This window comes from Anser cygnoides, chromosome 15 (genome assembly GCF_040182565.1).
Source record: "Anser cygnoides isolate HZ-2024a breed goose chromosome 15, Taihu_goose_T2T_genome, whole genome shotgun sequence".
NCBI lineage: Eukaryota > Metazoa > Chordata > Aves > Anseriformes > Anatidae > Anser > Anser cygnoides.
Window position 1 is genome coordinate 14,855,001 of NC_089887.1, and position 26,976 is coordinate 14,881,976.

Genomic DNA, 26,976 nt, shown 5'->3' on the forward strand with positions numbered 1-26,976 from the left:
ACTCTTGCTTTAATCCTGAGCATTTTACACAGGTCATCAAGAAGGATCAACATTTTTACAAACAGCTGTAACAACATTTTTACAAATAAACCCAAATCTCTGGACTTGGCCATTCTGAAGAACAGGCATTTCTGGACCCTCTTCTGGCAACCACATTCTGAAGTACCTAAGATGAATAGCTCCTCTCCTTTTCCCCGTCCCAGACTTAAAGGTTTAAAGTGGAATATTTCCATGGCATTTTAACTTAATATTAAAATGTAAAACTGTTTTGTGGCATCTGTTAGCCTTTTATCTTTATGAGTCTAAATCCACATACTGTGCTAAATTTCAAGGGCAAACTTCCTATTACTTTTAATGGAAATTTTGAGCAAATGCAAATCATACATTATCTCCCTATAAAGTATTCCATGGCAAAATCTGGATGTTTCACTACAAAGTAAAACCATAGCGGCTGAATGCCTTCAGTTGTACTATCCTGTTTACTCAGTAAATTCAACTTTCTATTAATGGGTAATACATTAAAAATGAATTAATCTATTGAAGCTATGGAAGCACTGCAAGTTCATGAATGTGGGCTCAATTTCTTATGCATAGCCATGTTTTCTTCAGATTTTACCAGAGAGGGCCTCAAAGCTATTGAAGATAGACAAGAATATCCAGGGGAAGCAGGGATGGGCAATACTTTTCTACCTTATAGTCTTAAAACTCAGGAAAATATGTAGAAGAGACTTGTATAAAACACACTATTTTCTTTTTTGCATCCAGTGTAGTGGTGAGTGAAGGATTAAATTTATATATAAATTCTATTTAAATGGTGGTATCCATAAATGCCTATCTTTGGAAATATATTTGATCCTTTGAGAAAAGAGTAAAGAGTTCTTAGTTCAGGTTTGACAGTGACTGCATACTCTGCAGCCTCTTTGGTTGGAAGGAGCATAACCCTGATAACCCTCCACATTGGGATGTAAGCATTGTAATATTTAGAAATTTAAAATACTTAGTTTTGATAGTAAAAATACCAAACTGATATGGGCCATCTGACATAACAGAATGTATTTCTCATTCATCTCCACTGAAGTAAAAAAGACACCTTATTTTCCTCTGTTTGCCTATGCCCATTTTAAAGTCTGAGAATCCATTTTAAAAATCATTATGATTTTAATTCTCTCAAGTCAAATCTCATGTAAGAAAACATCTAGAAAGGGAAAATAATTAATTTAAATCTAGACTTATTTCCATCTCTATATGTTTCCTTCATATCCCTAGTAACATGGAGGATGAATTGTAAGTACTATTATACATGCTTTGAAGTCATGACTTATTTTTAAGGCAACAGGAATTGGTATATTTTCCAAACATATATATATATATATTTTTTTTTTTTTTCCCTGATTAACTGGTATTACTGTAATACTAAGCAAGGACTGTAAGTTTAGAACTGTAAGAATCACATTAGTTTTGGTGTAGCACAAGCCATTAACTACACTGGCACTTACTGTGACCCTTTTTTTCCTCATTGCTTTGATCCCCACTTACTGCTGCATAATCGACTATATAATAATGCCCCACAAAACAGAGAGCATAGTGGGTCACCCATGGCAATGGATTAAGTGGCCAAAATGCAAGGGGTTCGTCTAAGTAGGAAGGTACAAGCCCATAGAGCCCAACATAGTGCTCAAGCTTTATTAAATTAGGTTTATGTTTAACCTAAATCATCACTGAAGTGATGAGCAAGTGCTATAATAAACAGTGGTGGTAACTGTGGTTAAACGTTACATCAATATTTTACTGAAATCTGGACAAGCAAGATGGAACATATGGATAAATAAATATATTAAGCAATTTCCAAAGAAAGGATGACTGTTTCAACTCAGTAGTTTTCATCCTATTGTTTAAACTATGATTCTTCCTTAAAACAAAAGACTGGTGAAGTAATCCTAATGTAAAAATTGTGACCTAACTTAATCCCTGCTTCTTAAAAATAATGTTTTATATTTACATTAAGAGAATGCTGAAGTTTGTACTGTTATGTTAGCATAAAGGTGGTATTTCAGAACCAGTAAAGTTTGTATTCTTTTTAAAATATGAAACATTCCTAATTCTTCCTTTATCTTTATTGGAATCCCACTTGAATAAATGTGTGTAATGTAAACATGAAATAAAATGTAAGAAAAATTCTTCTAAATCTTCTCTAAAAGAAAATAAAGTACATAAAATTAAATTGCAAAATTCTCTTTCTTGCAACCTCCTACATACACTTGATGCATATAAGCACAACCATGGAAGAATGTATTTCCAAAGGGGAGAGAATCCATGCTCAGATATTATCTGGGAAAAATGCATTGAAATTCCTCTCTGATGAACAGACTTTTTCCTCCTCAGGGTGACCTCTACCTTCAGAATATGATGGTTTTATTATGATTAATAAATTTCATTTCCACAGAGGAAAGGAACAGTGCCAGCTTAAACTTAAAGCAAGTAGGTTTCTTTTTAAATGCTAATTTTTAAACACGCCCTTGCATGACACCAAATTTAGAAGCTCAGAAGGTTAGCAGAATAGATTCTGATTTTTCATGCTGAAAATAGCAAGGATTTAAACTATACTGTCACACTGAAAATCAGTAAACTAGTGTAGTCACATAGTCATTGGTTCATTTATTCACTATTATGCCAGCATACTTATTGCTCATTAAATTAGTGGCATTTAAATGCTTTGTGATAATTTGCCCTGGAAATATTCATTCTAGGTAAACAATTTACTAAAATTTAGAACATGCAAATAGCAAAGTTTTTAAAACGACTTCATAGTCGAGGTGATTATCTGTGTATTTTACAGAATATTAAATCAATGTATCAGTACCGATATGTGCACTTACAAATTCTTTACTCAGGAACACAACAGATGAACAATTGTGATGCACCAGTAATGTGAACGAGGTAAGTTTCACTATTTTTCAGTATGTCTAGAACAAGTATTCAGGACACAGCATGAAAAAACTTAATGTTTGCTAGCGTTTTGTTTTACTGGCACTGGTTTTTAAGTAGCTTGACCAACACCCTACTGGGAAATACTGGGGAAAAAAAAATCATCATTGCAATGCTAACATCTGTAGCATTATAGCAGCAAACTCTTTACCAAAAAAGAAATCCTCATGTGCTCTTCTCTACTCAGGTTATGTGCCAATTTTTTCAATGATTTTCTGTAAAAGGTTTAAAGTTGCTTAAATACTATACAAAAGGATATTTTGTTTTGCCCACTGCACAAACAGAAAAAATAAATAAATAAAAATGGTAATTAAGAGACATTCATTTTAGTAGTGCCTTTGGAATTGAATCTCTTTCTTTAAATCATCAGTAATAGGCATTACTAGAGAGTCTTAAAAATAGGGAAGGTATGCCTTTCTCTAATTTTCAGTACCATTTTAGGTTTTTTAGTTCTTTGTTACTGTGGCTGTATTTTCATATACATCTAGGACAGACACTGGAGCTCTGATACTCACTGGAGACAGCTGGAAGATCCTTAATAACCTATCTACTATAGGGTTTAATGACAACATTAATAAAGAAAAAATCACACTATAAAGTATACACCAAGTTAAAACATTTTCCTTAGTTGTTCAAAAGCATAAAATGAGATTTTTTTTAAAAAATTTTGTTTAAAGAATCTGATGTGCATAGATTTCTGAATACTATCACTTCCCCCCATTTTTTTAAGACTAGATATTGCTAGAAGAACTGTGGAAATTGATGACTCCATTCTTATATAAAAAGAGAAGTTAAAAATTTGATACTACCTCAGCCAGTGATCAAGTAAAAATTAAAACTGAAAATAATATAACAACCTAACTGCATGATCTCTTCCCTTGCTGCTTTCCATATTACAAGCAATGCATATGTATCCACTTGGAAGCTCATAGAAAATTTCTAACTCTTCACAATATTACCCATTTACTAGCTTGGATTTTAATTGAACAATCAAATCATAAAATTGCTGCTTCTTCAAACCTATATGTGTTGAGTCTTCAAAAAGTATAAACTTAAATTACACAAATACTAGTATTGCCACTTATTACTAAATTTTACAAAAAGGCAACTGAACGAGTCAGCCTTAGCTAGGTATGAAAAGGTAGAATACAATGCAGAGTGGTTCGGTATCCCTACCCTAACTGTTCACCTAGGAAATGAGTTCTATTGCAGGATGTGCCTCTTGCTGTTCACAGCTGGCATAAAAAGGGCAATCCAAATATTTCCTCCATCAGACCCTGATGCAGAATTGCAATAAAATTGTAGACAAAAGACATGAAGATTTCAGTGAAGCATTGGAAGGAATACAAGGAAAGTAAGTTACCTGGCCTTATCCAGATAAATGATTCCAGTAGCTAACCAACATGTGTTTTCTCTTGGTCACATGACTATTATGATACCAAAACCAGGTGACAGCAGCAGCAGGAGCTCCTTTGTATGCACACCAGTTACACAACATACTGCAGTATTTTAACCTCAGTTGGTCATCACTGTGCAGCAGTGGTAGTCCTTTCACTTAAAATTCTTTACTTATCAGCTTATGGTGTCCAAGGCATCTGCAGCCAAATATTTTTAATACTTTTGGATATTAATACCAAATAACTTTAGGCACTTAAGTCATATAAGTGAGCAATGAGTCTCTCTAAATATCTCATAAGGAAATGAGGAAAGAAGTCTGTCCTAAGTTTTTACTTAATTCTGAGGAAAATGTTTGAAAACTGCTGATAAAAACAGTTTCCAGTCATTTTCCTTGATTGTAAAGGTTAAAAATGTTAAAATCCTCTATGAAAAGTTTTAAATGCATAATACCAAACATTAAGATAATTCTGCAGGAGCATAAAATATTCCTTTGCATATAATTTTCCTCTTCCACTACTGATAACGCTTTACAGTATTGTGATGTGCAGCAGAAAAAGACTTGGGAAGATGTAGTATAGACAGACGTAGCACAATGAAATAATGAAACTTCAAGGTATACTGCAGTGCTAACCTCCTGTATATATTGAAGACCATGCAGGATTTCCTGTTAGTATAGCATTAACATTCCTAGGTTTTCACAGAGATAAAAAGTGACCATAGTCTATAATGATAATCAATGATCATGATAATAATAAAAAATCATGATAATAATAAATCATGATAATAAATGATTTTAACAAAGGGATTTTTGTAAATACATTAGTGATAACATTAGAAGCAGTCTACATTTTTCTTCCAGTTGGAGCCAGAAGAAATTTTAAAAGCCTATTCAGATGTATCTATATGCAGGGAAGAATTTCCAGCTCTTGATTTTATTTATGTAATATCTGAATTCGGCCAGATAATGATAATGCCCATTATTAATTGCCTCACTAATTATTGCTAATTGATGCATCCTTTGCAGAAATTTCCATCATTGATGTTCAGACATGATTTTTATTTTTATTTCTGAATGACAACCTACAGCTTTTTTTGAAGTCTGTTATATATTTACAGTCATCCAAAGTTGAGCTGCCACCATGTTAAACATTTTAAAAAATATGATTGATATCAGTCAATTTGCAGAAATATAGAAGTGCAACAAACTGCAGCACAGGTGACATCCCTCCTGAGCTGGCACTGAATCAGTACTATGGAACAACCCCAGGGACAGACCATACCTTAAAAACTCTGTCTCAAATTTCAGTCTTGCTGTCTGGATTTACAAATGGACAAAGGCAGATTCCACACAAGTGTGCACTCGATGTTTACTTAAAAATGTAAAATAATTATGTGCTACCAACAGCACCTTTTTGTATAACCTCTATACAACAAAAAGAGACTTCATTTATATACAAAAATAAAAAGCCACTGGGCAAACTGAGGCTTGCCATCAGGTGACACCTTGCCATCAGGTGACACAAACTGTTGTATTTCAAAGAAAAACAAGCATTTTTTATTATTATTATTTTTTAATTTGTACAGCATTTGTCTATTACTGCTGCTGTTATATTTTGTGGCAATAAACTCTAAATAAATTCTGATCTAGTTCAGTAACAAATACACCAGACAATTCTTACATTACATTCTAAAGCAGTCTTTTTTGCTTGTGTGTAAAGTTCAGTAGTACGCAGTAATATTTTTGTTTGTTTAATGTTTTAAATGTTATATAATAACCTCATGATATTCATACTGAATCCTTGTTTATTTAATTTACTAGTATATAATCATACATACAGCACACACACAAACCACCTTTCATGTGTCCGGCTTTCAGTGTATGAGAAAAAATTCTGTTTGTTTCATTAAATAATAATAATTAAAAAAAAAAAACAGTACAGGGGATGCACATATGCTTATATGCACTTGTTGAGGGCAAACACAGATTATTCACTATTTCTGTTTATCGAAGGAGCTTCACGTTGCAAATCCTCCATTTACAAATCACAGAAACTCAGCTTTACTTAATCTTGTCATGTTGTCACAATTGACTAGCCATGTGAACTGACCTAGAACTGTAAGCATAGGGAAGGCAAGCTGTCAAAGAGATAATGACAAAGATGCCAAAAAGGTCTGCCAGTGTTTTCAGTCAGTGAGAAAAGGAATTAATCAAATTTTAAGAAAGAAGAACAGAGAATAATCAAAGCATTTACTGATTTTTATCAACTGATCCAGTAGCTGAACATCCTTACCACACAACTACCAAGAGCAGTAACAGCAGTAACAAATAGAATTCCATGTAAGCACTATTTACAGCGGCAGTAAAGGGAAGTTTAAAGCACCAACACAAAGGACACTTGAATTTATAGAAGTTTAATAATGTGCATTAGTACAACATTCCCTAGTTTTTCCAGTGCAAAAGCTTCAATATCTGCTATTTTTCACAGGGAAAACCTGTAGAGGCTTAAATAAATACTAGCATAAAGACCTTACAAATGCTCCTTCATCTTAATTTTTTAATTCATCTGATTAGTGGTAGAGTTTAACATAATAAAAGCATCTTGTAGAAAATGGTTATTTTCCCAAATTGCTTCATGAAATGAAATCAAACCCATAGGCAGTGATACTAAGAAAGAAACCTCTCACAACTGAACCTATGTCGTTACACAGTAATTCAAAAAGGCTGATGCAAACCTCCCTAAAACTGCATTCTTTCCAAAGCAGCTTGTATAATATCTACTGTTTGGAAATTCCTTTGAAAGAGTATATGTGATCAATGCCTCCCATCAGAAACCTAAATATGTCAATGAGATGTATGCAAACATGTATGGCAAAATTTGACCAGATAAAATTATTTATGTACATAGCAGAGGTAGACCACAACAGCTACCTTACCCATTCTAAGCACTTTGTCAAATATTAATTTGCTTTTAAAGAAGTATATCCATATTTGCTATTGTTTCATGACTTAAATTTGCGGTAGTGTTAATGTTGACAGGTTAATGATAGTATACAGGAAAATTGCCATGACTTGAGCAATTGCCTTAATTAAAAATTGTCAATATTTTTTTCAAAGTATTTTGATAGTATAAATGTTTGCCTCTTCACACTGCCTTTTTTATGATATGTTTTTCCTAAATTGAAAATTTAACATTTCAGAATATTTAATTTGTTTTGGAGACTGTTTCTTTCTCCAAACGGAGGCCAAAAACTTAATGCAGGACTATCAACTTCTAAAGCTTTATAACACATTTCCGTTACACACACGCACACAATCCCGCCTCCTAGGGATGGCTCTGCTCAAATATACAAATAAATACAGTTACAATTGGACATATATTATATCCACTTTCACCATACTTCATTTCAAATTCAGGTTTACATATACCTTTTCCTTTCTCTCTGTTATTTCAAAATCATAAATTGTATATACACTTGGGAGAAAAAATAATATCAGCTGTGATGATATTATATAAATAATTTCACACTGGATTTTATTTTTGTTTGTAGATGGAAGTTGGATAAGCATTAGAAGTTGGATGAAGAAAGCAAGAGTGATGTAAATAGAGAATAATGATCCTGTTCCATTTTTACACAAAAATCATAAAATGCAATACGCAGGTACACCCTAGAATGAACTTGGTAAAGACACTAGAAAATATTTTTTTCTTTACAAACTATGAATTTTGACCTTATAAAGCTTAAAAGAAAACAATATATACTGAGCACTGATTTGAAAAAATAATTAAACACATTAAAGATTCAAAATGAAAAATGTTCTCTAACCGACATGTAAATAAACCATAGGTTTGCTCTGGGTTTCATTCTGATTTATAAGGAGACTGATAGGGTAAGATCCATTTTGCTTCCATCGGGCAGAAAACTCAGGATTAATTCTCCTGTAATATAACCACTGTCAGAGTTTAGCTAGAGGAAATTCTTCAGAGATCCTTGTTTAAAATTCAGTCATCAAACTGAAAGGAGGTTTCAGATAGTTTCCCTACCTCAGATCTAGTTTAGGTCTGTTTGCATACTCTTTAATCATGCCTGCCAGAGAAGATCTATCCCAGAAGCACAAAACTTCTCTTCTGAAGAGTAATTATTTTTAGCTTCAGAATGCACTGGATGCAAGAGCAAAATATTTTAAAATTTCCCATGAAAGGATCCCTCTGTCACACACTAGCATATCTTTTCTGTGTATAATGTTCATGCAAGAACAGATACACATACAGAAATAGAAATGTGTATATTGACACATTGGCAATAGCCTGTCATTTTGGTTTTCAAGATTACTTAATTCCTAAACTAGGAAAAATAATGTCATGTGGTTGAGGGTTATGTGTCCTCTGGCAGAAACGATAAAGCATTAGGAAGAGATGAGTGATTATTATCAGCAGAATCACCCAGAACTTCCCATTTCTATTTGATGGTAAAGTTCCAGCCAAAAACTTACTTGTTTTATCTGAAATCTACAAACACTTATATTCTTTACAAGGAAACAATACAAATGTATATATACTCACATTTCAAACATTGAGCATATTATCAGAACCTTCATCTTAAATCAAGTTTGCAAACACTTGAATTACTGTAATTGAGTTTAGAAGCACTACTAGCATATAAAATTGTATTGTAGGTGTATTGCATGCATCTGAAAAAACACATGACTGTCAGCTGCTGTTCTGAAAGATTATGTATCTATATTTACTTCATGTATTAAAACACAGAACATTAGATAAATTAGTTGAAAGTCAGCTTACAGATTTGAAAAACCAAACACAATTTTGGCAATTTGTACCATACAGAAATATGGGCTGGAGTATGATTGTTTTAATATAGCCAGAAGTCCTTTAAATTCTGTCACTAAAATTTAAATATACAAGGAACAGAAGATACAGGCTTGCTCCTTCAGATCATATAATAAAAAAGGCACCTACAGTTATCTATCATTAATATTTATCATACTGTCAGGAACATACCTAACAAAAACACCCTATTTATTGCAACAATTCAATAGAGGTAATTTACTGGTAAACTGAAAAGTTTTAGTAAATATACACAAAAGTCCATTTTCTTCTGTGTACAGTCCACTGAATTTACTGATGAACAAATTATTATATTATTGAATGGAATTCCAGAGTAGTGATATACAGAATATGTATAGTATAGTCTTGGATACATGAATTCTGTGTGATCTGAGGGAAAAAATGTCTACAGGTATAACTAATGCTTAGAAGGGTTCACTCTGCAAAAGAGGGAACTGTTTTCAGGACAAGAAAATTATTAAAGACCACATGTATGTGTCAAGAATTCCAAGTTCAAAAGTTGCTAAAATTAGTTTCTGTATACTTACTTAGCAAGGCATAGGTTTATGAATTAGTAGTCTAATGGGTAGTCAGCTCACTATAATCCAGAACAGAATAGGAAGCACAGGTGAAATAAATGAATGCCAAAATACAAATCTAGTGAGACCAAGAAAGCGTCAAATGTTCTCAAAATGTATTCTGCTAATAATTCGGGACTCTGAAAAATTCATTTTTTTTTTTTTTTAAAGGAAGAACTTTTCAGATTACCAAAAATGCTGTGGCTACCATACAAATTATTACAATCTCAGCACATTGTGGCTTTAGCTATGGTCTTCTTTCTCATAAATACATGTTTTTTATTTGTTTCTCTGTAGGTCACTCTAGAATAAGCAGAAAACTCATCACCTTTATTTCTGCTAATGTACAACCCTGTATAAATAAACATTTCTTAATACCAACATTTTGTTCACACTATATATCCTTTCATCCTTCAATACACACAGCTCCATGAACTCAGCAGATTTTTTTGCATAACGCTATCAGCAGAATACGGCCCAAAACTGTTACTAATTATTTTGGCTTTTGATTTCCTTATGTAGCGACATAACATCATCCTTACCTGTATTAAGACTAAGATTGTTCAACATCTATTGCTTAAAAGACATTAAATCCCTTGACACATCTGATATAAATTACCATTAGTAAATACTTTTTGAAAACATTTTTCATTCTTCTGTACCCATGGCTTACAACATGATAGTATACCAGCAAAGCAGCTAAGACTTTTTACTTACTAGAGAGTGATCCTCTGAAGACACAGACCCTCTCTCCCACTATCTTATCCATAGGATAGACTTTGTGAGTGCTTTAGGGTCTGCAGTACCCTTGTGGGCAATATTTGCCCCCAAAGAGTTGAAAAGAAAACTGTTAAATCTATAGCACTTACAATGTCCTACATAGATCTATCTCTATCTAACTTACACTTTTCATTAGTTTGGTTTGTTTTGACTTTTTTTTAAGTCACAATCTTGATTGTACTGCACATTAAGTTTTTGTGAGAAGGCTTAACAGATCCTTACTTTTCTAGGCCACATAATATTTAAACTGGAAATAAAACACCAAAGTCAGCAAAATAACCTAATGTCTTTTATATGGCAGAACCTAAAGACTCAAGCTACAAATTAATGTAACTATTCCAAAAATTTATATTATGGACTTTCCTATGCTTTCTCTTACGATTAAATGCAGCATGTGAAAAAGGATATTGAGACCTGGATGGATGCATCAAGAAGTATCAATGATTGTTACCTGCAGAGGTGTTACAAGAAATTTCATCTGCTGCAACGAAGACGAATTGATTTCTGCAAGAGAAGATAAAATTCACAATACTGCTTGCTGACTGGGAAATGTGCTAGCTGCCAATTGACTTGATGTTTACAGATGGGGTAGGGTAAGGGTGCTTAATTTTAATGAATGTAGCAAGAAAAAGTGTTGACGTATTTCAGTACTATATAGAGTTTATAGTGATCATGAGGTAGACATGCTGGGATCTTTTAAATGAAATAATGGTGACATTTGGGTATGGACTATGTACAAACTCTTGCATTGGAAGCTTCATGTTCAGTGTTACAGATATGTCATGTCAATATATGAAGTCTAACAAAAATCATATTTATATTGATATAGCTATTAAAGGGCACTAATGGAAACATGTAAAAAGTGATAAGTTTTTAAAAAAATGCAATTTACTTCATATATCTTAAAGGAGAATATTGAAAGTAAAATAACTTTATATGTCTAGATATGATTGCAATCAGAAAATGAATTTTCTGTTATTTATATATAAAAAAGGACATAGTATATTTTCATATACTGTCATCCAAAGACATACAAAAGTGTTTTTTTCAGAATCTTATGAGAATAAACTAGAGGTATAAGCAATTTAATATAAGCCTTCTCTTGCAAAATTCTTTTTTTTTTTTTTTAAAACCAGGTAACATAAAAAGAGAAATGCTAAATACAGTAGTATTTCAAAATCTAGGAAACTCCGTTATAGTAGAAATCCCAATTTGCCCTTTTTGAAGTCAAAGCAAACAGGATATAGGTTAATGGAAACTATATTTAAGGATTAACATCAAGTGATTCCTTTATATGCATATGCATAGCTTCCTTGGATGATGTTTGTGTTGTGCAGGAGTAGTAAAGAACATGGGTGAAATTAGTTGAGTGCTAGTTTGCTCTGAATTGCAGCTAGCTTCTCCAGCCTGCACTGCACGGTGAAAAACAGTTTTGCACAGCTTTAATGCAAGAGTCTACCAAATAAGAACTAGAAGGAACTACAACTATCTCGTACTGAGGACTATTGGAAAACTCAATTCTGTAAAATAATGAAAACTCTGTCAAGCATTAAATGCTCTGAAGCTCCTATTGAAAACTATTCAGTTCAGGAGCAAACATCTCCTAGGTGTAACAGAATCTTGAAGACCTAAGTGAAAAACAACTATTTCTATTACTTCACCTCCAATGTATTAAACACATTTGAAATTCTAGTTTAAAAATCTGTGAATCTTGTTACTTAAAAATTCATATGTTGAAAAACAAAGAAACAAAACAAAACCAAGGAATCTGTAATCCATACTACAGGGACAGGAGTTGATTAAGAACAAAAGCGGTAGCTTCTTATTGCCTCTATCTCAAGAGTTACTAGCACCTATCATCTAGCATCAATGAACATAGTGACCAAATTGTATTTTTCATCTAATTCCTTCATTTTCAATTGGATGTATAGATTGGTAGTTTTGTTCTTTATTTTGTCATCTACAGCAATTTAACAAGCTAATGAGATCTATCTTGTACATAATCTTAAAAAGATATATATATATTTAAAAAATGAAAGGGGATAAATTTATTATAATAAATACAAAGCTACTCCGTATTTCATAAATAGCATACTTTGTCACTGTAGTTAACTCATACCACCTCTTTTATTATCACCTCTTGTGATAATTACATATAAAGAAACAGATTTTTTTCCTAATAAGAAGCAATTCAGACTTACCAGCTACTGGCATACAGAAAATCCTTTTCATTTATGTCTGTGAAGTTATAAAACTGTCTTTTCATCTAATGAAAACAGCCACAAAAGTGGCTGAGAAAGTCTTTTTCTTTGTCTCAATTCAGAACATGTGTTCTCATGCAACATTGACTCACAGATGCTATATCTTCAGATGCCAAAGCACAGAATTATCCGTAAGAATAATATGCTGGTTTTGTTATTTACAGCACAGCAGAACACTAACTTCTATTTGTTTTTGTTTGTTTGGAACCACAGATGCTACTGAAACTGCTCTAAATTCTCACCTTTTATTACCAACTCTCAATAATTACTGGTAGAAAATGCATTTTAAACAAAATTAACCCAAAGTGATACCTATCAAAAAAAAAAAATCTACCCAAAACATTCCCTGTTATACTGCTTCAATTTACATACGGACATACTATCTTTGCTATATTTTGCTTTTGTAAAATTTATTTCACAACTCTACAAATCAAATTTGAAAGTAAGGAAGAAGTTGCATATTATTGCACACAGGAACTGTGAGAATTAAAATGTTACTGTATTAATCTATGGGAAGATAAGACTAAATTTTGGTAATATCTATTTGTTACTGGTAACAATTTAAAGCACTTGTTTAGTAGCTTGATGGCTTTAATGTTTTTACAGAGACAGGTTTATTATTTAGCTAAATTTTGTACTATTATTTACACAGACTAGAGGAAAAACTGAGAATCAGAGGTTCATGCATCTCACTTGCTGTCCAAAGGACATATTATTCCTTAGTGTGGAGAACCCTTAATTTACAGGACTCCTGAGTTCAGCTGACCCAATGATGCATCATATTCCATTTATCTTACAGCATATGAAAAGCAGACCTGGAAAAGGGCAGCTAACCTAACCCAGTCCTTTGAAAATGTATGATTGTTTCCTTAAAAGACCAATTATAAGCACTAACTGCAGTGAGTGTACAAGGCTTAACCTCATGAGTAAGGTATGGTGGAAATTCAAGATGCATTTTAGGTTGTTTTAATGTTGCTCATCATTTCTACACTTTCTGTTGACTCAAAAAGGTTTTTATATATATATATATATATATATGTAGAGTCCAACGTTATTATAAGTCCTACTCAATCTTTAAGATAAAGAATTGTTTCCATGAATTTAATTTATGTGTCAACAATGAAGGCAAAGGACAGAATTTTTAGTGCTCATTGTTTCGTATTTCAGGTGTAAAAAACCCAAATATTTAAAATCAAGAGGACTTTTTTTTTCTTTTCTTTAAATATATATTTTTAAAGTGTTACTAGTTGTTAGTGAAATAAACGGCCAAATTGAAAGAGTAACATGAGAAATACATTTATCTGATGTATACATTCAAGATGCCAGATATTCCCACCCTGGGCTAAATGCAATCCTTTTAAGTGCCAGAGCAGTACCCTTAAACAGCTTGAGCTCTCTGATGTAAACCTAGACAGCGTGGGTCACAAAAATGTACTTCTGGGTCTCAAAATGGCCATATTCCATCTGAGCACCTATTTCCCAAGGGCAAATGCTTATGCGTGACGTTAGTTCTCCTATTTCTATATATCAATTTCTTGTTTCTTCTAGTAAATTGAGAACTACCACAGATTTTTACCAGTATGGTAATAAAGATGTTTTTAAAGTCAGAAAGAAGTGTTTAACATTCAATATATTTCTTGAGTTAGAACAGAAACAGAGGAAGAGGACAGCAAATCTAATATTAAGTGATTTTTATGTTTGCTCTTACTTTGGGGTAGTTATTGAGCCTGCATTATTCCAGTTTTCAAACAGGTTCAGCAATGTTCTATTTTCCTCTGCTCTTTCCTCTTGCCAAGATGGTGCATCTATCCATTTTCAGGAAGATTTATTTACAGTCTTGCTTCTGACATGTGACCTTTAGCTGTGCTGAAGTTATACAGAAAAAAAAAAAAAAAACTTCCATACATTTAATTCTAAAGCATACTGACCTAATATGGAAGTTACATGCATATCAAAACTGAATTTAAATAAGACCCTATATGTGAAATTTAGTAGAACCATGTCAACAATTTGCAATTACTGTGTAGTATTTTTAGCTTGTATTTCTACAGAAGTCTCTTCTGTAAGCATGTTTCAATAGTTCTGACTGCTTTTTCCACTCACTTTTAATCTATGTTCTCTGGGAGTTAGTTTCGAGTTTGTGATACCTGATATTCCAGTCACCTTACAGAGTATATGGTCCTTCAGGAAAAAATTACAATATTAACAGAATTTCTGTTTAACAAACATTTATGACTTTTCTTCAAACTTTTCTAAAAATTCCCTGATGTTTTTCATCCTTGTAAAGACTAATACCAACAAGATCAGTTATTTGAATGACAAGTAGATACCAGAATAGACAGAGGCATTCTTGCTTAAACCAGAATGGTATCTTTGATACAATACTGGAACGTTAGGTTCCTTCACATATAGAAAATTGGGAGCTTCTCCTCACTGAGAAAACAATGTGAAACTTTTCTCAGATGCTGCACTACATAAATACCAAAATTCTGATAATTCATTTACACATAAATATATAGAATTATTATCATATTCTCTGTATCTAATTAGACAAAATGTTTATTTTAAATGTCTGTGGCATCTTAAAGTAAAATGGAGCTCAGAAACAGCAGCATCTTACAATGGAGACTCTGTGGTACAGTACAAAAATAACTGATCTTGTCTGACCCATAGACAATTTGGCATTTTTGCTAGTATGAAAATTCAGGACATGGAAGTGAAAGATATCAAGAGATTCAGAGAATGGATCCTAGACACATTTTTTTTATATTTTATATATATTTTTATATATATATTTACGATTTGAGGGATCTAAACAGTATGGAGCACAAATCCAGGATAATTTCAGGAGAGAAATCTCTGAGTGCTCCCCCTAACAGTTTCCTTAAAGTTGCCCCAGCTTGAGAAAGGAAATGCTCTTCGTGCTTTGCCTGCACTGCTACATATTCTTAAAAGAGCATCAAACTACTACTACGTTTTTCTTCCTGCAGTCATTGGTCCTGATATTTTTTCATAGGTACAAACGTATGTGCAGCTCTGTGTCTTGGGAAATTTATATACTTAGGTGACTGTGGATTAAGAGCCTGTTTGCAGGGCACATGTGACAAACTACCAAGTGTTGCCTGTGTCCTTTCTTCTCCCTAAAAGACTAGGTGACAATTGAATTTTCATCTAAAAATTTAAAAATGTAAAAGAAATCACAATACCCTAACATACAATGGTTATGTTTTATATACCAGAATTCTTGGACTTTACTTTCTAACTTCACAAACTAGACAAGAATCATTTTGCTTAATACAGAGGTGCAGCCCCCTCACAACAGAACAGTTGAGCAACTGCTAAAAAGAGCGCAGAGCCATGGAAGAGAGGAAATTAAGATGAAATAAAACACAATACTGAACAGAAGTTACAGTGGGAAGATTTAAACTACATGTAATCAGTGACCATCATGGGGTTTGCAAACACAGGCAGTATTTAGATGTCATGGATCAGAACCTCAGCTGGTAATATTGATGCAGCTTAGCAGAAAGCACTGACTTCACTGAAGATATTCCAACTTCAACTCTCCAAGGATTGGGTGCTAACTATATAGTATAGCAATGATTTTCCCCAGAGGTACTATATAAGGTGAATCTATATATTTCTCCATTCTATTATTAAAGATACCTTATTTTTTCTTAATGTCTAAACTTTAAGACTTCAGCGTTCTTCTAGGACTCTTATGTTGAGGGTTCTTCCATTATAAATTATATCATAGCTAACAGTTGGCTGGTTGAAAAGTTTCAGAATTTCCCTCTAAAATAATTTTGTGAAGTCTTCCCCAATTCCTTCATTCTGATGTCCTAAATTTAAATATTTAGACCATTAAATAGTTTAAACATTGATAAACTATAAGAAGTTTGATTTTGCTATTATTGTGCTTTATATTCCCATTTCTGTAAGATCAAAGTACATTATCACACTCAGAGCATTTGAATCACAACACAAAGAAAACTAAACAACTTTACAGCCATACCCATAAATTATATTAAAGTAAAAATAAAACCATAAATGGAAAGTATTTCATGATGTATTCATTCAGTGGTATCAAGCTTCAACAGCACTAGTCATAACTTGGATGACTTGATGTGCCTTAGGAAAGTATATTTTACTTTTAGACTAAGTTCTTCAATGCCAGTTTCTTTTCACCTGTGCAATTTTTTTTCACCCTAATTACTAACAATGATACAAAGGGGAAAATCAGGTATTCTACTTTCACTTGGGCATTCTGTTTTCAGTGTGAAAAGATAATGCATCTCCCACTTCTTTCATTCCTGACCTTTTAATTCAATGCTCGTTTCCGAAATTTTTAGGCAGGCCTTGAGAGCGTATGGAATAAATCCCTGCATCAAAATAAATTAACATTGCTACTTCTGTAAATATTACCCCCCAGAAAAAGGATAAGCTCATCTTGGTTGCCCAAACAAAGGCATCTGGTCCATTGGCCATGACTCGGCTGCCACTCCAGAAGATCAAGTGTCACGTCTACCTGTGTGGGTGTCCCACATGCCCTAGAGTGTCTCAGATGGTGTGAGATGTCTGCTTTCAGGTGGCTTAACCAAGCCCGTGATTGGATTGCCAGGTCAGGCAATTAAATTAGCACTTCTGCATTGCACAGGACATTTCAGCATGATTTATCCAATGACAGGATGCCTCACAGAATTCAGACTGCCAAAGGCTGCAGGAGACAGGAAAGTTAACAACTCTCTCTCGTTAAGGTTTCTCCTAGCTACAGTCACATAACTTCCTTAACAGCGATAATTCGCTTTAATACCAGAAAGCACTTTTGCAATTGTGAAAAACACATTTTCAAGATAAAAAAAAAAATAAAAAATGTATATATAATAAGAAAAAATCCCTAACTCTTCTGGACACTAACTGAAAGGTGCATTCTTCAAGACCTGTGATATGCTTGTATTAAATTATTTATTTAGAGAAAAAAGAAATAGTTAAGAGAAAAATGGTCAACAGATCATAACTTATATATCGAGGATTCACCCAGGACAAGAATATTTTTTAGTCCTGTTACTGAATTAAAGCAACTAAGGAATTTACTCAAACACTGTAAGGTGAGAGACCCCTTTTAGCATAGCCTAATGTTAATGCTGTACGGTGCATTAGGGAACCAACTGCATACACTGTAGATACAACTCTTCAAACTTCTTCTTTCTCTCCTCCCATTAACCCTTGAAAACTGTATAATGAATTAATTTTTAGCAAATCGGCTCTATACTTTGGAACTTACTATTGCTGCCAAAAATATTTTTAATATGTTGCCAAAATCTTGATCAATCTCTCACATCATAACCCATGGAATTTCTATAGACCTTTCACCAGTATTTTAAATCTGCACATACCTAGTTCCAGATTTATGTATTTTTTAAAATCAGAGCTAAACAAATATGCCTTGCTCTAATTCATATTATCTGCTGTATCCATGGAATTTCTCTATGTATGAAGGAGTATATAATATAACATAATATACATAAATATTATTAATAAGATCATAAAGAGTTTTAAACTGCACATTTATCTGCAAGAGGAACACAGATTTTTAAATGGATCTTAACATTTTTAAGTGAAACCTAAAACTAACAGGCAAAATTCTGAACTCAGCATGTAACAGCAGAATTGATACTGATTTCAGTGGCATAACTGCTTTAAGATTGGCCATTTCCTATGATTAATACATCCTACACACTTAAAGTAAATCCTTACTTCAAGAACCAATCCTGTACTTTAACTTTAGAAGTGCTCAGTGTCAGCAATCTAAACTAAAGTCAGTATGATCGAGGACTGCAAAATTAATGCTATTTTTAAGTTTTATACATGAAAATTTTGTTTACTACTCTATTTTGAGCATATTTTTTACTCTTTTTAGGGCAAACACTACAGAATTTTCTAGTCTGCCTAGTGTAAAGAATCAGTCTTTTATACAGTAAAGTATATGACAAAATATAAAATTGGGGGGGATTTGTTCTTTATGTACGTCAAAAAATGTATCGTTCAGAGTTTATATTTATTTCTGATTTCCCAACTATTATTACAGTTTACTAGTAAATGTCATTTTATCCACAATTCTATTTGACCAGTCTCCTAACATATAGACATGCACTTTCTTCAGCAATAGTTAATATGAGCAATTCTTGCCTTTGAAGTTATTTTAATTTTTGAATTAATTTTAGAAATAACTTTGCAACAGAAGTTGTTTATATAATAATCAAAATTACATATGTATAAAAAACTTGACAGGATTATTTAAGAATTCATTCAAGAAAGACAAAAGAGAGTTTAGCTGTTGGTACAGTTTTGGTTTAAACTTTGAAATAAAGACCTTACTATTTTCTGCACGCATATGAAACATACTATGGCAGTTTTCACAAAAAGTTGCTCTTTAGAATACATGTATAAACTTTCTTCTCCCATTCCTGCTGTGCAGTATTCTTACAAACTGCTGATTTACTTGGAGTTCCTACATTTGTTCCTTGAGTTCCACAGATCTGTTCCTTAGAAACTTGACAAGCCCAAAGGTATAGGAAGAACATTTCCATTTTAATACCTAATCAAATGCTTTGGAATTCTTTGAAGTCAGAAAAAAATACAGAAAAACCATGCAAGATTATAAATTTCCTCTTTCTTGATTGATTTTGTCTACATAGTTATTTTAAGCTTGTTCCTCTAGTATTTCTTCACCTCACCTAAAACACATTATAAATTACATGGCAAATACCTATGGATGAAATCCAATTAACTCCCTATTTTATTAATACCATTTCATACCTTTATCTTGTCTTTGCCTATATCCCAATCCTCTTAATTTCTCCTTGCTTGTAAAGCATTCACAGTGAAAGTACTTAGGTTGACAATACTTATAGCATGTTCTAATCTGCCTCTTTGTGGTCTATCGAGTCAATGATCTGAAAACTAAAAACTGTATAATTAGACACTGACATGTCCAAAGGAACTGTTATGGTCTATCATGTCAGATGCACAAGCATTGACCCAATAGACTGTAACAGTTTTGGTCTGTTGGATTAGGAATCAATGTTTTAATAACTCCCTAACTCCATATTTATCCAGTCCACTGAATACAACGCTCTTAAAAATGTTAACGTTGAACTTTCTTTCAATATCCTCTAAGAGTGAAGAAGCTAGTATGAAATATCAAATAGATAATTCCTACTTTAAAAATGTTAACCAATCATCTTTTTCCTCTTTTTAAAATGCCACAGCATGGAATTGCATCAAAAGAATATATTTATAATCATATTTGTTTAGTATGAAGTTATATTTTAAGGTAAGAAACTTCCAAGCTAAAACTCATGCCCTGATGTAGGCTAGATGTACTGAATAAAGAAAGCAAGGATATTGAAGTTGCTACATAAATGTCAGAATAAGTGCCCTTTTTTATTATTATTTTTTGAAAATAGCACTCATTTAACAGCTCCCACTGTATTCAAGAAGGAACTGGTAGCAAAAGTACTCAGGATCTTTAAAAAATTGAGCACTTTAGGAATCCGGACAAGGAAATCAAGGATTTAATGTTCCTCTAGCTTCTTCATCATTTTTTTTCTTTGCAGTTCCCAGCATGGATGCCAAACCAGATTTTACAGTAATAATTAAGTCTTTTCTTGTCTACGGGGATTCTTAGCATATCCCTTGATGTGACAGTGAAGGAGAATGGGAATTACAGGAAACAGAAGTAGAAACAGGGTATGAAGAATACAAGTTCTGACATGGTAAAGGTTTCATAACCAGTGTTTGCTACCATTCTGGGCAAAGATTACCCCAGTTTTGAACCATTGGTGTTGGTTTAATAGTTACATGGATATCACACGCACACTGATATCACATACAGATAAATCAAGCCTTCACAGTATCAGAAAACATGCTAATTTTACTAAATGCTAGAAGAATGTTAGAAACCTCGAAGTATATGAGATAGCTTTCTGGACTTGCTAGTAGATTACAGTTTTATGAAATGTAATTGTTTGCCAAGTTTTACTACATGAATGTGACTCCATGTGCCTCCTGCAAAAGTGTTATATCTACAACATTTTAAAATGAACCATGCTTCAGTCACTAGAAATTACTAGGTGCAGTACATTCTTATTTCAGGAAATTCTTTTCAAAATGCTCTATATGAAACACCCTATTCATAATATATCAAACTCTTCATATACTGGACTTTTTTCTTGTTTCCCTAATATATTATCTTTGTAATTATCCAGTCTTTCTAATTCATTCACTAAAATGTAATTTTATGGCTATACCACGAGTCATAAACACCAGTCACTCTCAAAACTGTGATCTCAGTGATGAATATGGATTACGAAATTCTAGCATTGTGCCAGTGATACTCAGTTTGCCATAGATCAGATATAGGCATAAAGACATACAGGCCTAATAGCTTAAATTGACTACATCTCTGTAACAGCTAGATGAATAATTTGTCTGTTTGCAATATTACAGAATAAACGAGCTATAACTACCACACAGCAAAACCAGAAAAAAATAGACCAATCAAACATCACCACAACAAACCTAAGTGTTTGAAGAAATTGTATTATATGCATGTTGTACTATACCTGTTTCAAAATTTAAACACAACCTTTTTACCCATCAAAATGCTAACAGGTCCTTTTGATTCCCAACATTTGAGTAACACACAATATAGGCTATCTATTTTTCCTATATTTATTATCTCCAGTCCCCCAAACTTCTCCATACTTCTCAACATTTAACTTACATAGCAAAATTCAAAAAGGTTTGAATGTTCCAGTTGGGAATAAAGATATTGCTATATTTTATTCTTTTTCCTCTTCGCTCTTCCAAACGAATTAATTTAGAAATTTAAGCTGTGCATGAAAGCTATTTCTTCTAAATCTTAAAAGGTATGATAATTAAATGAATGAAGTACTACTGTTTAAAATATTAATCTTTCTATAAAATTGTTTAATGGTAAATTAAATTTTGACTGAAGATGTTATTATATTTAACTTCCTGTCAAAACCTTAATTTTTAGTATATATCACTAGTAAGTTCCTCAGTAAGAGAAAATAAAATGAATAAACCTATGGCTTTTTTCATTGTTTATTTTTATAGATAATCTTAAAATCTACAATACACAAAAAATCACCTCCACACCTCCATCTATATAAAGCTAACATTTTATAGCTTGTGTATTTTTATTCTCATTCTACTTTTTGTCCTTTAATGAGTATGTTTCCCGCTAAATCAAATCTGTACCTATTATCCTATATTAGGATAATCTGGCTGTATCTATTATCCTATTTTAGGATAATCTGACCAGAAATATCGAGTATTACTCTCCACAACTTGCACAAAATGAACTGGAAAATATATTAAATTATATCGCTGTAGACAACAGTACTTTGACAAAAATAAATACTCCATGTGTTATATTAAAAATGTAAACTTCTGGAATATCAGGATTTTAAAGGGAGTAAGATTTCAGATCTGGAAGATGCACAACTTCCATATAATAAAATCACCTGTCTCAAATTTTGCACAAAATCCTATGTATGACCACAGAACATGTAACACAAACTGATAGCAAATATATATATATATATATATATACCTTTTAAACTACAGAATATGTGTAAAATATTTTGGAATATATCTTATTGTTAAAAAAAAAAAAAAGTCAGCTTCCAGTGATGAGGGATCTCTTCTCATTGTTTATAGTGAGATTTTAATTGGATATTGTATTTTAAAAAATGGAAGTAATTTCAGAGCAAAATACATCTGGAAATATGTGTGTGTGTGTATGTGTTTGTGTTTGCATGTGCAAACGTGTGTGTGTGTTTGTGAGCGGGTGATGGATGGGGAATGTGTGTATATATATGAATACATAACCAAACATATATAAACACACAATTATTAAGTATTACAGGGTTAGCAAGCAGTACAAGTGAATAGACTCTGCCTTACTGGCAAGGAAAGTTCATTATCATTGGGGTTTTGTTTTATTATAGTACCATATAAACTTTCATAAATATTGCTGACAAAGTTAATATGCAAGAAAGGAACATTTTTCTTACTCTTATCAAAGATGCAATAATCAAATCATAAAACACAAAACCAATAGCCAATCAATGTGAATAAGTCTGCCCATAGGCTTAATTCAAGCAAGCCATTCACTGAGCTATGTGATGGATCCGTCAAATCCAATACAGCATTACAGACGTACTAGCAACATCAAGTGAACATGCAATGACAAAATGACAATACACCCCACTGCCATGCTTTGACTTGTTCTACCTCATAAATATAAAAGCTGATGCCTTTGCTAGTTTCTCTTACTTACTTCAGACTTTGATACAAATTTAAATACTATATTGCTTAAATATACTTTTAAAAATCTTACACGAAAGATTAGTAAAAGCTGTACTAACATTTTGCTGACATCTAATTTAGTGTCTTTTGCACATCATTACAATTATTTTATTCCAAGCACTCTCAATTTGAAGTGCTTGGGAATTAAAGCTCCAGAATGGTGAAGAATACTTGTAGACCAGCAGTCCCCTTTTATCAGTTACAAGGATTGGACATTTTATCAAAAATATTTTAAATATTGGAAAGTTATAAAATATTTTTTGATCCACTTTATCAAAGATCTCCATATATTTAAGTGCAATTTAGCATAGTGAGAGATCACACAATGTAAAAATCCAATGTAATTTTTTTGAAGTTGTATTTGGTGATTATATTGCTTCATAAAAACAAACTACATCTTTTATTTATTTGTGTGTGTGTGTGTGTGTTTTTATTTTCCAGTGCTAAGAAATCACTGGAGAAATCTGTGAGGCCTACTTCAGTTTTAAAATTATTTTTAGGAATACCTGATTTTCTTATCAAACTTACAGTTCTGCTTTGATTTATTTCATGAGGATTCCATTGCCAACTAACTGACCCTTATATATCTTTTCTTTGCCTACTTCCAGGCAATATTTCCAACTCTGACAAACAAGGATACCATTGCATTTCTTCAAAATAGAGCTCTGTTACACTGATCACTAACCATTGACTTGGTGTATTGATTTTGATTAATAGAAACCTTTCTGTTAACCTTTATATTTAATTTACAAAAATATGTCTCCAATTTAAAGATTTCCTCTTTTCATATCCTGATTTAAGAAGCATGTAAAATATGGGATACTACCATCCATCATGTATATTATCTGTAGTCAAAAAGAATAAAGCTTTTTAAAATATATTTTCGTGATATGTCACTGCTTCAGCAGTATATGCTCATTGGCTGTCACTTTGTTTTCCTATGCATTGTTTAAACATAAACAATATGTATATTTAATTTGAAATGAATATAAATAGATCAAATCAACACTGAAAAGGAGCAGTATATATTATCAGATATGGAGTTTTTAATACTGTCAGGCAAAAGCAGGTGACTATTAATTGAGAAGAAAATGTACAAGCAGTTGTACTGAACTGTTTTTCTGAATTTTAGAATATGCAATATTAATGACTCATAAAATTTACTAAATTGAATTCATTAAAAAATGAATGAAAAATTAGTAAAATTATGTAAGTAAAATTAAGTTGTGAGTAATCAGAGGTATCCATGTTCGCATATAGTTTCATATATGCAAAGAAATATTTGAGCAGATTGCTATTTGTTTTGTTCTCTATGTTAGTTTTAAGAATCTCCCATAAAGTTCAATTGTGATATTTGTAATTAACACAAGAAACCACATTCATTTTGGGGACGCAGTTCAAAGATGATGGGTAATCACATTAAAAAAGTTAAATTAAAAAAATATCCAGAAGATACTTAATTCTTTTAAGATATTTAAAATTATGCAACAGACAGGTTATGGCAATTCTAATGATACACAATGTGTATCTGAAAATTAAACTTTTTGGAAAAAAAATAATTAAGGGTTGTAACAACTGCATTGCTACTGACACCATCTCAAGCTTCCTTAACAACATTAAAATAACTATCTTGTTCTTAAACAAGTCCTTTATTTTTTGTCAGCATAATTCTTCATGATGTTTGTGGACTTTCTATCCGTACAATATGTGACCAACTGACGTTTTACCTTACAGCATTTGATTTATGAGAAGGTATATTAATTCATAATTAAAGCATTTCAAAGTCATATTGATATTGTTCACTTTCTCTATATAATGTATAGATTTTCAGAAATTCATTTATTCATAGGAGTAAACACCCTGTAAAATGACCCAGGGACATTTTAATGATATCTGGCAAAAAATGAATAACCACGGGAGGTTATTTTTCATTTTGTCCTTTCAGCTTAAGCTTTTAGAATCAGGAATTCTTTTGCATTATAAAAGCAGAGAATAATCCTAGAGTTGCAACATACTAACACACCTTTGTGGAAATGAAATGAATCTACTGAGTAGCACTTCACCTTGTAGGTTACCCTAAGTAGAAATAGTACATCACGGACATAGTATAAATAGCAGCATCTAGTTGATATTACTGATACAAGATTAATAGAAAGAAACTTGCTTACCTGTCTGACACAGCATGCCTCAGCCACACATGCAAATTATTTTATACATATAACTTTAAAAAATATATCTTCATTACCCAGAGTAAGCTTTGAAAGGCAAATATGCATGCATAGCATTGTAACATTCATACCATGATACTTTATTCTAAAATTATGGAATCCATGAACAGCACTTCAATCTAAGAAATAGTTCACTTAAATTTCTTAATCTGTTGATTTCTTTAAGAAACAGAAACTTTTAAAAGCAATGTCTAATTTAGCATCTACAGTAATTTTTCAAATCAAGACTATAAGAAATTATATGCTTGTTTTCAAGGGAAAAATTTCTTATATAACGATTTGAGAAATGTGACCTTACTCCTTACTGTTATCGTGAAGCAAAACACATGCATGTATATGTCTTTCACAATATACATCCTCCTTTTACAGTTGTACGCTCTTCAAATACTTGAAAAGTATTAGTGGTAGATTTTGCTAAAGGTACAGTTTCTGAAAAACACGTAGGATATTCTTTCTTTTCATTACAAAATCATGTCCACACACTGCAAAAACTGCATGCATGTTTAATTTTAAGCAATTTGACAAAATCATATTCCTACTAGAATTTAGCAATTTAGACATTGACTTGAAAGGGGTCTTGATTTTCATCTTGCAAGAAAATGAGTTAATATATATGACATAACTTTTAGTTTTATAGATGTTAAGTCTTTGCATGTTTTTCTTATGCATATCTTAATGATCTTTTATTCCTGGTACCTGGTATTATCTTCACCAATGTGGTTTACGTTTGGAGGATACAAATACAGTGCAGAAGTATAACCTTTTTTTTTTTTTTTTTTTTTTTTAGTATTTCAAAAAATCTAAAGCCTGTATAGAAAGTAAATGGAAAAAAAAAAATATCATTTTGCCTTGGATAGTTCAAGCTTAGATGCAGTTCATTCTCAATTTCCAATGACTAAAACAATGTCAATGAGAATTGAGGGCACTCAGTAGGTTCAGCTTCTAAATCAACTGAAATAATACTCCTAAGATAAATGATCTTTAGTAGCAGACCATCATGAAGCCGTACATATATTTATCTGTATTGTACAAGGGTCACAGACCTTAACTGGATGATCTACAGCTTGGGAATGTGCACGTCTCATGCCCAATTCTCAATTAAGGCCTAAAATCTCTTAATTTATGGCTATTCATGGATTATAATAAAATAGCCTGCTTTAGATATCACAGTTATCTGCAGAGCAACAAGACAGTTATGAGACTTCAACAAGGCAAATTTATAGAATCATCTTCAGCTTCCACTGGTCAAATATTTATTAGTGATAAATGAGATCTTACCTGTCACTGTAGGCAGCTGCAGTGGCAGTGGCAGGCTGGGCATACCGGTAGGCAGCATAACCACCCTAAAACATAAACTCACATTCTAACTGGATTGCTACAGCAGCTTAAATAACATTTTGTAAAATTTAGCAGTAACTGATTGGAATATTATTGTCATACTGTAAGTTCAGTTAAGGGGTTAAATACACGTGACATATTTAAGTGAATTGTTAAGCAAAAT

At 32.3% G+C, this 26,976-nt stretch overlaps 1 protein-coding gene across 50 annotated transcripts in view; it reads right to left on the reverse strand.

Annotated features, from left to right (window-relative positions):
• The window catches only part of RBFOX1 (RNA binding fox-1 homolog 1), a 1,146,084-nt gene that overhangs the window by 4,583 nt on the left and 1,114,525 nt on the right, over window positions 1-26,976 (reverse strand). For 35 of the 50 annotated variants that reach the window (XM_048062448.2, XM_013189461.3, XM_048062436.2 and 32 more), the window contains one exon: window positions 26,754-26,818. The exons of 2 other annotated variants lie outside the window; for them this stretch is intronic. In XM_048062448.2, the coding sequence (XP_047918405.2) occupies window positions 26,754-26,818 (65 nt within the window). Of the gene's footprint in view, window positions 1-11,036; window positions 11,090-26,753; window positions 26,819-26,976 lie in introns of all 50 variants that reach the window. 13 more of the 50 variants (XM_066977847.1, XM_066977838.1, XM_066977830.1 and 10 more) reach the window with 1 other exon arrangement.